The sequence below is a fragment of the Diadema setosum genome, chromosome 10, assembly GCF_964275005.1.
Source record: "Diadema setosum chromosome 10, eeDiaSeto1, whole genome shotgun sequence".
Taxonomy (NCBI): domain Eukaryota; kingdom Metazoa; phylum Echinodermata; class Echinoidea; order Diadematoida; family Diadematidae; genus Diadema; species Diadema setosum.
This window is the reverse complement of record NC_092694.1, coordinates 22526422-22542535: the sequence shown is the minus strand read 5'-3', so window position 1 is coordinate 22542535 and position 16114 is coordinate 22526422. Positions and strand designations below refer to the sequence as shown.

The 16114-nt window shown below is 38.4% G+C and overlaps 1 protein-coding gene across 1 annotated transcript; it reads left to right on the top strand.

Annotated features, from left to right (window-relative positions):
• Nucleotides 1–4813: 4813 nt before the first annotated feature.
• On the top strand, nt 4814–14984 carry LOC140234340 (GDP-fucose protein O-fucosyltransferase 1-like). Its single transcript, XM_072314399.1, has 8 exons — nt 4814–4832; nt 6645–7022; nt 8014–8108; nt 10960–11137; nt 11918–12050; nt 12647–12842; nt 13555–13779; nt 14407–14984. The coding sequence occupies exons 2-8, from the start codon at nt 6731–6733 to the stop codon at nt 14569–14571; spliced, it is 1284 nt and encodes a 427-aa protein (XP_072170500.1). The 5' UTR covers nt 4814–4832; nt 6645–6730; the 3' UTR covers nt 14572–14984.
• Nucleotides 14985–16114: the final 1130 nt, after the last annotated feature.

Genomic DNA, 16114 nt, shown 5'->3' with positions numbered 1-16114 from the left:
AGAAACAGTCCAGAATCTAGACTATAATTTGATGGAATTAGGAGCTGGAGAGAGAAGGAGATGGAAGGGGGAGGGAGGGGAAGGGGGAAGGAGGGAGAGAGAGAGGGGGGAGGAGAAAGGACGGAGGGCATGAAGGAGAAGGAGGGAGATGTTGGGTTGAAGACATGATGACCTTTGCTTAGACTCTTATCTCCCTGCAATGTAATACACTAATGACATTTACTGGGTGGCAAAAACTGATACCAGACTCCATCTCTGCACATATTCACGTAATGCTTACAATCCAACAGTACAGACCGATACTCATCTCTATGCAAAGCCAACCATGGGGAATATTAGACTCATTTTTTTTTTAAGTGCATGATAAATGCAGGTATGTCTACCAGTCAAGCTGAAATGCCTCATTATTATTACTTACTGTCTGTATCAAAAAGAAATTAAAGGCATAATTTACCATTTGCAGAAGAAACAAAAACCCAGCCTTAGTGCTTTAAAATAGTTCTAAAATGTGAGTTAGGGATAGAAACAACCACTGTAAAAATTTGAATCCGTAAAATTGATGTTAAGTATTGTTTAATACACAAAATGTGAACAATAGTTATAATAAAACTGTTAGCATGTTAGAGTTGATGCATATCTGATATGTGTAGGTCAGTTGTATCAACAACAAAAAATCCTACTATATAATAATTTTGCAATAAAGCCTATAAGGAAATAGACTTTTCTCAATAAACCATAACAGTAGCCAGTTTATTCTAGTAGCAATTTACAACAATTGTTCACATTTTGTACATTTAACAATACTTTAAAGGTCCAGTTTACCTTTGGGAGCAGTGATTTCAAAAATGTTCAAGATATCACATTTGATGCATATGTGTAGGTCTGTTGTATCATAAAACATCCTACCATTGCAATAAAACCTAAAATATAAGGAGATATCAGGGTTTTTCTCAGTAAACCGTAACTGTATACGGTTTAGTCTGGAAACATTTTTATTATAACTATTGTTCACATTTTGTGTATTTAACAACACTTAACATCGATTATACGGATTCAAATTTTGACAGTGGTTGTTTCTATCCCTAACTCACATTTTAGAACTATTTTAAAGCACTAATGCTTTCATCTGCAAATGGTAAACTATGCCTTTAACATTGACTGAACTGTTTGACATTTTTATGTTGGTTGTTTCTATAGATCCCTAACTCACATTTTAGAACTATTTTGAAGCACTAAAGCTGGGCTTTTGTTTCAGCTGCAAATTGGTAAATAATGCCTGAAAAGTTAAGATTTTTAGTCTCACAACTTCAAATTTGCAAACTTCATGAATTTCAGGCTCTCTATAATGTTATGTATGAGTGGCTAAGTTATATTTTCATGGTATCATCATACTGCAACGGTTTGTGCTTGGTCACACGACATCTCCCCCCCCCCCCCCCCCCCCCCCGCCCCCACATCTATTACATAAAGAAACTGTTTATCCGAGGGGTGGTAATAAAGCTAAATTTGCCATCAAAATATCTACCAAAGAGACAGGCTGAAGTTTTCAGACTATCTAACAGCAAAAATGGCTCAGCTCCTCTTGTCTGGGCAGCCTCTGCAGGTCTTTGCACTATTCTCATACAGTAAAGGGCTGACCATGCATGGTTATGGACCAGTTATTGCATCTGGGTCAAAATGGAGAATAAAACATCCCTTCCAAGGATGTTTACATTAGACAGGATTTCAATATTTCCTGTTAAAGGACTGTTACATGTGTCACCATCAGATCATACTCTGCATCATATTCAGTGCACAGACTAAAAAAATATTGTGGGTGGAGCCACATCATACGTGCTCCCTAAAATCATTTGCATGAAATACAAAGCAGAACACAAAACATGAGCCACACAAAGAAATTTGTGATTGGAATCATGGCACTATATTAAGTTTATGATTATAGGTCACCTGGTCACAACCCAGCTCATCGTATTAAAGGACTGAACCTGGATCTGAATACAGAGGCTCAGCCTGCGTTCAGAATCTTCCATAGGTATCCATAGGTAGGTATATCATATAGGTAGAATGCAATGGTAAATATTATGAATTTTTTTACCATCATAGATCATTTACTTCTACCTACAGTGCTCCCTTCAATACTTATTGTCAGTTATCTAATACTATAAGATTAAGAACACTCAGAGTCGTGCTGTCTTCAAATCTTGGTTCAAAGTTGTGCGTTTAATTGCAAACGTTATAGAAGTTACCCAGCATACCCTCCATCATTCCATTTGCTGGCTATTTTCTGCCAAACATGTGCCTCCTACAGGCATATGCACTCACATTGCAAGTACACGATGAGTAGCGAGCGAATCTCGAACTGGCATTAGTAATTTCTGCTTGTAAAACACTTAACTGTATTATGGCCATACATGTACTTGCAGTGTAATGACATTGTGGAAAAGCTGAGCCATGTAAGAATATAGATCTAATTCTGTAGATCTCAAAATATCAATAAGAGTCATTTTGTGGTTAAACTATTAAAAAAAAAAAAAAAAAAAAAAAAGTGTGTGTGGCCCCTAAAAACCCCTGCCCCTGCGCCTGGATAGCCTTGGCACAGTAAAAGAGTGGGCTGGGGTTGAGATATGGGACTGACTCTGCTGATCTTCATCTTCGTAAAATCTATCACATAAATCTACATGTAAGCCTAATACCTTTATAATCTAGAACAATTGCAACCAAACTTCCCCAAATTTGACAAGTATTTTGATGCAATCGCTCATAAATGCATGGAACGGATCGGCGCTGTTTACACTGCACTGGTGCGCAAAGCAAAAGCAGCCATCCACCGCCCGGGCCGGGCGCCCGGTGTGAGTATCAATTTTACGAGGGGAGCAGCTCACGGGGAGCGAATGCTCGGTAACCTTTGCAAGCCCCTGTCTGTTTATCAAGTAGCAATTACTCGCTGTGCGCTTGTGACCAATTTCCTCTGACATATCGCGGTCACATAGCAATCCTACCTAAAATGGGTAGATTCTGCCTCGAAATGCCAAGAAAATCTCTCGCAAAAGGCAGTATACGTCGAAAGAAAAAGCAAAAGTTTACTCACATATACTTAACGCAGTTTAAGTAGATGGTTGTAGGGTTTTCTGAACTGTTTTAGACGTGATGAACCGGCGACGAACTTCTCGGAAGGAGACGGTATTATTGTAGTGAAGCACGCACTCATATTCACAGCGCAATGAATGAACAACAGTGATGGACCTACTCGCCGCTAGCGCGCTACATACAACCCAGCTGATTTGCAAATTCCCAATACAAGGGGATTTCCTCAGTCAAGAGCACAGTGCCGAACAAAGTGACAGAAAGTGGAGTCTGGCTCTCAAATCCCGCAAGGTTGATTTCGACGACTAAGTCTATGGTAGCTTTCAATATTTCAAGGCGTTGTCAAAGAGATCTCATTGGGCGTTGTTGACCATTAAATTTGCAGATGAAACAAAAACCCTGCTTTTAGTACTTTAAAATACATGTAGTTCTAAAATGTGAGTTAGGGATAGAAACAACCCAAGTATTTTTAAATACACAAAATGTGAACAATAGTTATAATTGGTTTTAGGTTCTAAACTAAACCGTCTCCAAGAAAGCTTATGGTTTACTGAGAAAAAATACTCATATCTCCTTATATTCAGGCTTTGCAAAAATCTTTAACTGGTACAATGTTTTGTGATACAACTGACCTACACATATGCATCAAATGTGATAAGTCAAACATTTTTAAAATCACTGCTCCCAAAATAAACGATACTTTTAATCCATTGATTTCAATTGTAGTGATGGTATCAGTTTTCTTGGCCTCTTTTTTCTTCTTTTCTCTTTTTTTTTTTTTTGTTCTTGTTCATATTCGTGTTCTCTTTTTTCCCTTCCTATTCTCTCCTCTTCTTCTTATACTCACTTCTTCTTAATTTTCTTCTACTTTTCTTCCTCCATTTTATTTGTTTATTTTTTTCATTTGCAATTTGGGTTTTTGTTTTTCCATCTTTTACTGTTGTTCAGCATCCTGTATCAATTTATCTTTCAAAGTTTAAAAAAAAAGTCTTTATCTTCCTTCTCATTTTCCATTGTTTATGTTTTCTTTAACCGTTCCGGAATAGTGACTGAAAATGATGATGCAATTTCAATGGATTAAAGGGCATCTTCAACCAGGGAAAATCATGTTTGTGAATGAAAAATAAACAAATCATGCAAACTTGTATTGTCGTATCCTACTTGTCCTGCTTTCTGTTCAAGCAAGGAGGAACGAGTAGTTACGTTACACTTTCTTGTACCTCCTTGGTTCAAGCAGGGAGGTGGATTCCCTGGTTCAACCATGGACCCTACCGTAGGGTCCGCGGTTCAGGTGACAGGAATCCACGGCCGGCTGAAGAGGCTACTCCTATCCCTTGCATCTGCACCGACCGGTGCTGCCGCTGCGCCGTATGCCCAGGGCAGGGAGTCGAGTGTACCCGAAGCCTTGCGCGGCCGGGATGCATTTTTTTTAAAGACGGCACAGATTGGGGCATGGCGCGTGTTAAACCTATGGGAAAAACGTTGGGTTAGGGTTTATGGTTAGGGTTAGGGTTAGGGTTGGGGTCAGAGTTAGGGTTAGGGTTAGGGTTTGATGGTTAGGGTTAGGATTAGGATTAGGGTTAGATTTAGGGATAGGGTCCCCAATCTGTGCCGTCTAAAAAAAACACGCGGCCGGGATCGGCAGGCGCCGCCCACGCTGCGCGGCCGCGGGCCGTGCGTTCACCGATCGCGTTTATCGTATCGGGCGTGTGAAGATCCCTCGTCCTAACTATACACGTTTGAGTGCGGTAAGTATTCTTATTATTTTGTTCTGTTTAGACCTGTTTTGATACTCTAGTCACCACAAATTTCGTAGCTTGCACAGAACTCACAGTCTATTTATTTCGACTGCGTTTTGCCAATAAGAAAATTTCACCAATGTGTCCGAATAATTGAAATGTAGATCCACTAACAATAGGTACCAGTCCCATACGTTTCTATTTTTGCTGGATTTATTGGCTTTTGTATGTGCAGCACTCGACTCGGCAGACGGAAATGAAGGAAATAATGGATAGGAAAACGACGAACAAATGAACCAACGAACGAACGAATGAATGAATGAATGAATGAATGTATGAATGAGTGAGTGATTGAGTGAATGAATGAATGAATGAGTGAATGAATGGATGAATAACTTCTTAATTCACCAACTCCAAAATTCAAAAGGAAAAATTCAAAAGGAAAATTCAAAACACATCTGTAGCTGTTAGCAATACATACAATAATACGAACATATCAGATAGATCTATGTCATGTCATGGAACAAAGTGAAATGATGATCATGAAATTCAAACTTTACATCTTTTCGTACTGAATTTATGCAAAAATGAGTGTGACAATGATTTCTCTTTCCTCTTATAATGCTCTAATTATGTGTAGAGATCTAAACAAAATAATCTGTTGATAGAAGCATGTACCCACCAGCTCAAAAAAAAAAAAAAAAAAAGTCAAAGTAAAAACCCACTGCATATTGAAGTTGACTGTAAAATGCTGTAGAATGAAATATACAGAATGGATGCTACTGAGCCTGAGTTGCATTCAAACATAATAGAAATTGTTAAAATGTGGAATTTTAATGATAGAATCCCTACATGTTTCTGTAAGAAAGCTCAGACCTTGTTCCTGTAGATTTCCTGCTATACTGTGGCTACAAGAACTCTCTGTACAAGCCTATGTATCAATAGGGTAAATGCAGGTTTTACAGAAGACCAGCTTGTTCATCTGAAGGAAGACTGGTGACTATTTTTGGTGTTTACTGTAAAACACAATATTTTTGTGGCATTAAATTTTCGCGAATTGGAGCCAACGGCCTTTTTCATGGCATGAAAATTTCGCAAATTGCCTTTAACATTCAATGCATATTGGGCTGGGTAGACAAGAACTTTCACGTGCATCGTAATTTCATGATTCTTGGCTCTCGCAAAATTTGTGAAATTAAAATGCATGTGAACATTCCTTATTTTACAGTATTCTATGGACAAACTTAAGCAAAAAAAAAAAAAAATCATTCCTCTTGCCTCAATATCTAATGAGAAATGTATTGAATATTAATTCTTTATTCATACCCTCCCCCCCCCCCCCAAACTCTATTCCCAATTGCATGGCTCAACATTTTTTTTTTCTCTCTTATGCAAAGGGTTAAAAGACTGGAAGATGAACGTGTAAATCATTCATGAGGATGAAATTTAGTAGATGGTTTCAGCTATCACATCGATATTATTAGCCATTTGCTGGTATTGCAAATAATTACAAAGATAAGATTCACAATCTTTTAACAAGCCAAGGCCTATACGTGCCTCACTATGAGTTTTAGTCCTCCAGGATAAGTGCAATGGGTAATAGCAATCTGATTAGGGGACCAGAATTATTACAGTACCATGTGGATGTCTATGTTCATGTTTAGCAATAAACCATCTCTCTGACTTCTTTATGGTGTGACTCTAAGAAAACTGTTGTTGTTGTTTTAAAGAACGAAAGGAGAGGGAGAGAAAATGGGGCCCTATACAAATAATTTGCCCCAGAAAAGAAAACTGACCATTTTTATATCTGTTCTTCAGCAGGATATCAATGTGAGGGTCTATGTGCCTCTGGTAGAGATCTGAGTCTTCTGCATCCATGATAAGATGGTGGTATCGTCCACGACAAAATGAGTCGAGTAACACTTCTGGCTTTCCTGCTCCTGCATTGCACATGCTATCAATTGGCACAAGAGGTCGAGGCTCGTGACCCCTTGAATCAAAATGATGGAAAAACTGACTCAGAGGTGACAGAAGATGGAGTCAACGTTGATGCGGAAGAGGAGATGATGCTTGTGACTGACGACAGGGAGGATGGTGTGTTTTCCACTGGGGGAGCTGGAAGTGATGTGAAAGTTGCCAGCACCTCCCATAAACTTTCTTGGGATCCTAATGGATATTTTACCTTCTGTCCCTGTATGGGTAAGGCTATACTGACTTCTAATCATATCTTAGCAAATCTGTTTTGATGAATGAAGGAAATTGATTTTTTCCGGGGAGAGTATAGTTGTAAAGGGTTTTCTTCATTATTGTTTGTTTTGTTTTTGTTAAGTAACTGTTACTCTCAGCAAATAAGATCATGTGGTTGATCTGCATTGTTATGAACACTGAATGAAAAGGAAGAAACTAGCATGGAATTTGAACCCGCGTCACCTACTGCTTAATGGGTAGCAGCATTACCACTGAGCTGAAGCCTATTCCCAGCAGTGACATAATGATATTTGAACAAATGAAGTACTCAATGCCTCACCTCTCTTTCATTCTCTCTTTGGTCTTATTCATAATTCATTAGCCTCCAGAAAGGCATGTTGCATTCAATGAATGAAGGAAATTAGTTTCTTGTGGAGAGAGTATATTTTAATATAAAGGTTTTTTTCTTCTTTTTTCATTTTTTTTTTCAAACCTGTAGAGCTTCTGCGTAGTAAGCAGTAGGTAACGCTGGCTCAAACCCCAAGCTAATTCCTTCTTTTTCACTTGACGTTCATTAGAAATAATACAGATCCAGCAGGCAATCTTATTTATGGAGAATAACAGTCTTAGAAAATAAACAAACAAACAACCAAAAACAAAAAGTCTGCAATTCTCTTTTAGTCATGTGTAATCCTGCAGTGATAGATCAGTTATTTGCTCAAAATTGTGAATTCTGATATCGTCCAAAGGAAAGTAATGGGATTTGACGTTTGGTTTGGGTCAGTATCAGGGGCCCTTTCATAGATATTAGAATTTAAATACTGTATGATTACACTCAGATTTACAGCTGGAAGGGTCCACAGTGTACACAAACAATGTACACTGATGTGATTTGTTGTATGAAGAATCTGAGTAGAGTAAGAAGTGATAAGATCTGAAATCTGATGTCTTTGATGCTGGACTAATAAGGCAGGTTGAGTAACATATTTTCTGTTCACCACAGGTCGATTTGGAAACCAAATGGAGCACTACCTAGGGGCCCTGGCATTCGGAAAGGCCATCAACAGGACAATTATTCTGCCTCCTTTCCGTACTTATGTAAGTATCATTTGAACATTTGTGGATACTCTCTATGTGGATTTTAGGAGGACTGAAATTCCTTTTTAAATCAGGACTTTGAATAAGGCAGAAATAAGTCATCTTCAGTACTCCAGTAAACATTGTGTAGATTGTCAACTCTACTGAAAATAGAGAGAGAAAAAACAAGAAGACTCGGGGGAAAATGCAACTTCCTTCTAAAATATTTTAAAAATCCAAACCAAACCAAATTAGTGCAAAAAAAAAAGCAAAGCGTGTCTGACTGAAATGGGATAGGACCATTGTGTCATGGTCAGGATCGGTTTTGTAGAAAAATAAGGCATTCAATAAGTGACATTTGGATGGTATAGTAAATTTGTTCATATACATGGCCTTTTCAAATGTGTTTTCTCTATTAGGACCATTGTTAAAAGGGATACATACTCCGAGCACTGCAGATAACTGTAGACTTCAGATTTTAGGATAAATTACCCCTTGTTGTTCCAATCTGATATATATATATTTTTTTTCTTTCATTTTTGTTGGGTAGCCACCTGGGAGAGGTTTATGTTGTGCTTGCTTGCTTGAGATATTTCGTCCATTTGTGTGTTTGTTTGTCATTACAGTTTTGTATAGTTGTGTTATCTGATATTGTTCTCCTGCATTCCTTTGCATGTTGCAATTACATTGATTCTCCATTTACTGCACAGAGAATGGTAAGTAGGTATTGAAGGGAAAATCTGTGGAATGACAGCTGATTTTGTTTGGTGTTTAAAAGTGACCTTGCAATCTCTAATCAGATAGGACACAAACTTGCCTGCTCACATTCCATTCTCCTGTATTTATGTCTAACCCTTCGTGGGGTTCCCAAACTCCTCATATATAACATAGCAGAATTAACATACCGATTAATTCTGTTCCAGCATTACAAGGTTACTACAGTGTGATACTGCAAAGAATGACACAAGTACTCACTCTGCCAGCAATATCAATAAAAACCATTGCAAAAACAAAACAAAACAAACAAACCACAATAGGAGACCACGCTACACATGTACATATATTAGTAAACTGCCATATAGGGATGCCAGTTGTGAGGGATGTGAGTTGGTTTGGGATGACTACATAATGTGTATGTATGATGTAATATATGACAAAGTTAAAAGTACTAACTCATCAAACAGTGTAGTATCTAATATTGTGTCATCTTTATGGTGTTTTTTATATTTTTTGTAGTTCTACATGGCAGTCATAATTGTTTATCATGTTTCTTCAGTCTGTTTTTTAGTTCAACTGTTTTCCATTTGTGTTTATTGGGTATGGTCATTCATCATTTGTTTCCACATTACATAATGTGTAAACAGTGAAATTAGAACCCTGTACTTTCCATCAGTAAGTGGTTCTCATGAACCATTCTTGATTTTTTTTTTTCAACAAGCCTTTGCTATCTTATGCCATTATTGTGACCCTCACATTCTTCCTGGATTTGTATATATGTGTTACCATAATGAGAAACATTTGAGGAGACGTCTAAAAGGTCAAATCATATCTTAACACATGAGTAAAATACAGTTATAGAGCGAAGATTTCAATCATCTACAGTGTATGTCTTCATATGACATGCCCCTGGTACTATGTCATTGGTAACTATCATCATTGATAACTTTCATTGTATGGCTGATTTCTGTACACATAAACTTATTACTTCCGCCAAGGAAGGAGGTTATGTTTTCATCAGTGTTTGTGTGTTTGTTTGTTTGTCTGTGTGTCTGTGTGGAAAATAACTCAAAAAGTTGTGAACGGATTTGGAAGAAACTGGCAGGAAAAGTTGATAATGACACAAGGAACAAATGATCAAGTTTTAGGAGTGATCTGGTAATTTTTATTAATTTTTGAAGGATTTTTAAAATCTTTTGGCAGATATTAGGGTCAGTGAACTTGGGAGTTCAAGCTGTGCATATTTGAGGTTTGCATAGGCGCACTAAAGCGTGTGCTCTGCTTGGGCGAGGCGCTGCGTAGCTGGAAGCTGATGCTGAAAACAAAAGGCTTCTACGTTGGGAAATTGGACAATTTTCAGCATGCCTGTCGATGGATGGAAATGAGCTCCCCATTGGAGGTTTGCACTCTTTGAGTGCTTTTCTACTTTGTTTATGTGCTTTAGAACTTTACCAACCACGCTCATCAGTTTTATAACGACTAATGAAGCATATCATAACATAACAGTTTATGATTGATATTTAGGGGCCTTTTAATGATGTAGTGTGAGGCTAATATTAAACATTAACAACAGAAAAAAATAATAATATTAAACATTATTCATTTCCTGTTAAAATGTATGTTATACATATATGTAATGAGGGTATAATTTTTTTGTGTCTGTTAACTAACGTTAATTATAATTAAATGTCAGTTCAGTCGTAAAGGCCGTAGAGATATAAGATATAATCAGATGGAAGAAAGAAGATACAAATACTGAATGAGAGGAGAATTCTTAAAAAATGCCCATAGCATAGAACTGAACTGACCTTATAACCAAAGCACGTCCAATGTATGTTTTCAAGGTGTTTCATAATGACAGCATCCTCATCTATCAAGTGATTCAATGGTGTATTCTTTTCTATAGTTTTATTGTCTTTTACTGGAGTTGCGTCTTTTCATTTGTAGATTTGAGAGGTGGGGGAGGGTTTCTATTCCTGCTTTACCAAATTTATTTTCTTTTATTGTCATTATCATTATCATTGACTATTCTATCATTCATGGATAGCATGCTTCTCTGATATTGTCATTATCTTTTCTTTCTTTTTTTTCATGTCTTAAACCAATCATCTTGTAATTTTATGTTTATTTTCTTCCATTTTTTTATGCCTACCAGATAAATGTTCCATTCACGGACTGGTTCCAGTTTGAGCCCCTGCTGGAGTTTTACCCCCGCCTCATCACCATGGAGACATTTATGGAGGAGCTTGCGCCATCCCATTGGCCAGAGGAAGAGAGGCGGGGCTATTGCTGGATGCCACAGTCTAGTGAAGTTCCATGTGAAATGAAGAAAGGTAGGAGGGAATATGGCATAATGCAAGGAGGAGGATGACTTTGTTGTGTTTTCACAATGTCCTTTTGTATGAAGCAACACACCCTTTCTTTCTCCCCCGCCCCCACAATGACAAAAATATGATGTTATATAGTGGCCATCCGAAATGGCAGAAATGGAGTAGATTTTTCTTCTTTTTTTTTCCTTCTTCTTCTTCTTCTTCTGTTGTGTGAGGCAAATCAAAAGCATATTTCACCCATAAACATATTAAGATTCAATTTAAGTGTGTCGAATGTGATAATTTATATAAAATATGTGTTTGTTCCCATTTCTGCCTATGCCTCTGTATGTGTTTATGTCTATACAGAGAGGTAGAGGCTGCCAGTACAAGAATTTTCTGTTTGCAGACATGCTTAGTACACATTTTGTCACACTTTTTTTTTAGAGAATCTGATGAAGAATTATGTCTATAGAACCATGCTTGATTAAGGTAACATGAGCCTCAGATCCTTGTTTCATAAGAGATCTCAAGCTTGTTTAAGATCATGCTGAAAGCATTGCTCTTCTTTAAGCCTTGACATGTCAGCTTCATGGCATTGATTGTGCTTGTTTACTAGACTGCAACCACAGATCACAGTCACTTCAAATTATTTCAGAAAAAGGGGATCGGCAATACGTTTGATTGTGCTATGTTGATTTCCCTTTCCCGCAGATGTATTTTTATCATTTTGATGTCGATGACTGTTGTTAAATCAAATACTTGATCAGTTCAGCTCTTTTTTCTATGATTTCTTCGTACCAGGCAATCCCTTTGGTCCATTCTGGGATGGGTTTGACATCAACTTTGCGGAAGAGATTAAATTTGAGCTTTCAAGTCTGGTAGACATCACAGATGTATGGACCATGCAGAGAGTGAAGAAGGACTGGGATACGAGGTGCTCAATCTTGTGGTATAGTTTGGAGTATTTTTCGGTTATATTTTATGCATATCTTGCAGCTTTTCATACAGTCCTAACTCATGACTGGTTATCTTTACACACCTGAGGAGAGCCGTGAATATGGATAGATGTAGAGTTAACTTGCGTCCAGAATGTTGCTTCTATGAATGATTTCTCTGGATGGTGAATCCTGTCCTAGAAGTTAGGGAAGGGGGTTGGGGGTTCTGAGGGAAGTGGGTTGGGGGTTCTGTTTAACCATTTCATGCTTCCCATGAACCATAACATCAGTGGAAGTCCATTCGGATTAAATAAGAAGTTTGTGTACATACCCCCCCTTAAAAAAAAAAAGAAAAAAAAAGAGAAACAAATTAACCAAGCCTACGCTCAATGTAAAGCATCATCTCTGAAATTTGAACTAAGGCCATTTTTACTTGAAATCTCTATAACCAGGATCATTTGGGTTCTGTGGTAAAGCTATTGCAGTGTCAGCTGTGTTAATCATCAGATACTGTATCTGCAGTATATGAGGACGCAGGATGGGACTGGATTGAAAAGCCTTATGAATGTAATCTCCTGACAAACCTTTCCTACAGATTTCCTGCAAGTGAGCACCCGGTGCTGGCCCTGAAGGGGGCCCCAGCCAAGTACCCAATGGCCCCCGGCAACCGCATCATCCAGAGCTATTTCAAGTGGAACCCAACTCTCTTTGCCCAAGCCCAGGCCCACATGGAGGAAATGTTTGAGGGGGAACCCTATGTCGGCATTCACCTCAGGACTGGTATAGACTGGGTGAGAAACAGCTGTGCTACAAACATCCTTATTTTTTAACCCATTGAAGATGAGTCCTGAGAATACTCGGGCAGGTGTCTTAAGGGAAATGCGTGTTATAGCGAAATCAGTCCATTCTCAATGGGTTAGAGTTTGGTCCATGCTTCAGAAAAAGGCAGAATTTACCATAAAGTCTGCATATTTGTTACTAGAAGAGAAATTTGTGTGCTTCTTTTTTGCCATGGGTTGCTACAGATTTTGGAAAAAAAAATACTAGGAATCTGAGGAAATAGAGTAGCATTATAGCAGCATTTATTATGTAAGTGATTCATGGTCTCCTTATCCAGTGATGGCGGCACCGAAACTTTAACTATTCATAACTTTTGAATGGATTGTTCAATTGTTCTCAAACTAACTGATGTGTTTTATTGATATCGCTGCTTTCATTCAACAACCATTTATATTTGGGCTTTGGTTTCCTTCAATGCATTTTTTTTTACGTGTCAATATGTCTTTTCTCATGGTGTGAATGTTATTTTTTTTTTTCTGTATCATATTGTGTTGTTTTATATGCTGTCATGTATGGACTCACTAATGAACAGCCCTGTGGCTGATGATTTATTTATTTTTTGAACTGTATTGAAATAAATGAAACAAACAAAGAAATCAAATATTCTATTTTCCTTCCACTCCCATCCCCATCCTTCCTGCTACCCTCCCCTTTACCCTCCAGGAGAAGGTATGTGAGCATGTGGAGGGTTCAAGACAGCTAATGGCCTCGCCCCAGTGCCAGAAAGTTGGGGAAGAGAAGCTGACGAGGGAGATGTGCTTCCCTGCGAAGGAGGTCATCCTGGAGCAGACGAGAGAGGCAGTGGAGAAGTACGGTGCCAAGCATCTCTTCATCGCCACAGACAAGATCTCCTACCAGAGGGACTTTGAGGAACTCCTTGGAGATGATGTGAGTGGATCTCCGCCACAATTGGTGTCATTTTTTTTTTTCTTCCTGGTGCTTTGATACATTTTTTTTTTCATCCTCCACATCCTCATCACCCTGTACCCCATCATCTTCCTCCTTCCTTAGGTAAATCTTGGTGGTCTCCCCATCCCCTTCCACTCATTTCCTCCTCCTTTGTCTCCATCTCTATATCTTCTCTCGTGTTCTTACCTTCCTCCAAGTCCTTCCTCCTACCTTCCACCAAGACCTTCCTCCATCATCATTCTTTGTCCATCTCTAGTGCATGCTTCTCCATTTGTTCTTCCCACCTCTTTCCCCACCCCAATTTGCTGTGTTGTTATTCCAGTTCATGAAATTCTTCCGTTGAGTTGTTTTTATTGCAACTGATTGACAAATTGCCCTACAACATCATAAATAAGCACAGAATTGATCAGTGTTTTAGTAGTAGCCAGTGTTTATGTCGATGTAGCGCAACTTGTCAATCACCTGCAATAAAGGTTCTTGGAGAATTGTAGAAGGAGCAGGTTAAGGCTTGTGCACTCTTGTGAAATACATGCCAACCTTCTTTTGCACTTGTATCTTTGATATCTCACCATTGGTGTTTTCCCTTGACCTATGAACTCTTGACAGGTCAAAGTGCACCATCTTGACCCTCATCTACCCCAGATTGACCTCATCATTCTCGGTCAGGCAGACTTCTTCATCGGCAACTGCATCTCTTCCTTCACTGCCTTCACAAAGCGGGAGAGGGACGCGAATAACAAACCATCCAGTTTCTGGACCAAAGGGGTTTGACGTCGACACCTGTAATTCCTTGTAGTTTGAAATGTAGATAGGATGAAATTTGGTGTGCCTTTTTAATTCTCTAATGCAACGCTGCACACTGGCACTGGTCTGACAGTCCAGGACCAGTAAAAATCACTGTTGGACCAGTAACTTTTTCAGGAATGGACCATTAAAAAAAAGAAAGAAAAAAAGAAAGGTACCTACAAGTCCAACAGACAGGGTGGACCAGTAGAAATACATGGGTTAGTGTGCAGCCCTGTCTAATGATAGAGCGTTATGTATAGGTCTATCGAAAGTTAACGCACAACCTTCAAAGTTATGTTGTTTTTTTGTCTACACACTGAAATTGAAACATTTATGTTTTTTACTATGCTGTAAAATTTGGAGATATTGTGCAAATATTTAGGCTGAATCTTAGCATTCCATACCTGAACAGACTGACTGATTTGTGCATAGACAAAGAACAAATTTTGTTTTCAATATATACATACCGGATATATGAATATACTGTGTTATATGTAAATCAGGCCATAGTCTTTCAATTCATGGTTCCAGATAGAATCACCTTTGTCAGATTGTCATCAGTGGATGTTACCACGAACAATTGATCTCACACAGTTACATCAAGTGACCACAAATTGTCTTTTAAAGTGGTAATGACAGTTGATGACAAGGGAGGGGAACATGGGTCAAAACCTTGCTTTGTTTTGGTTTCACAAGGAGTCTTTCCCACAGCACATTCTTTGATGTACACCCAGTCTCTGGCTGTGAGAGTACTGTAAAAGTGGATATTTTCGCGCAACTAATTTTTCGCGCTCGGCCGGGCAAGAAAAGTTTCGCGCGTTTTTAATTCCGCGGAATCAAGACATCAACTACTGGAACATACGGCACGCAAAAATATTTGCGTGCTTTTATTTTCGCGCTAGGTTCAGTTTGCGCGAAATGCGTGAAAATTTCAACACCGCAAAAATTTCCACTTTTACAGTACATTGTTTACATTGGCTTCGACAGATATACCTGATACAATGTTGGACATTGTCAAACAAAGGATTATTTTGCTGATGTGAAGAGGGCCAACCACATGAAGAGGGCAGATAATGATGTGTTTTACTTTTTTCTGTTGGACTTGTTCATTATTATCCAATGTACTGTGACATCCACATATATTTTGCTACAACCAAAGGGTTTATTGCATAGACCCTGTAGTATATGTCTTTTTTTAATACAGGGAAATCCTGTCATAACAAGCTCACTTACAAGGAGTAAAGGCTTTGGAGGAGGTGAATTCTGGGCTCCTGGTTTTCCACTACTGTATTTAGCTTATCTCCGTTTTAGTGCATTCTATATACAAGGTACCAGTTATTATGAGGTGATATTGGTGGTCTTGGCAATATTATTAAAACAGGTTTCCCTGTACTACCAGGGAAAGGAGTTTCCTTGTTCTGACTTTGGTGGAATTGACTGAAAATCTTTAAATTTGGGTAAACTTTTGCACTCTGCTTGTATTCATTGCAAGTTATGATTATTGTAAGACGTTTTGTGGAATGTAGCC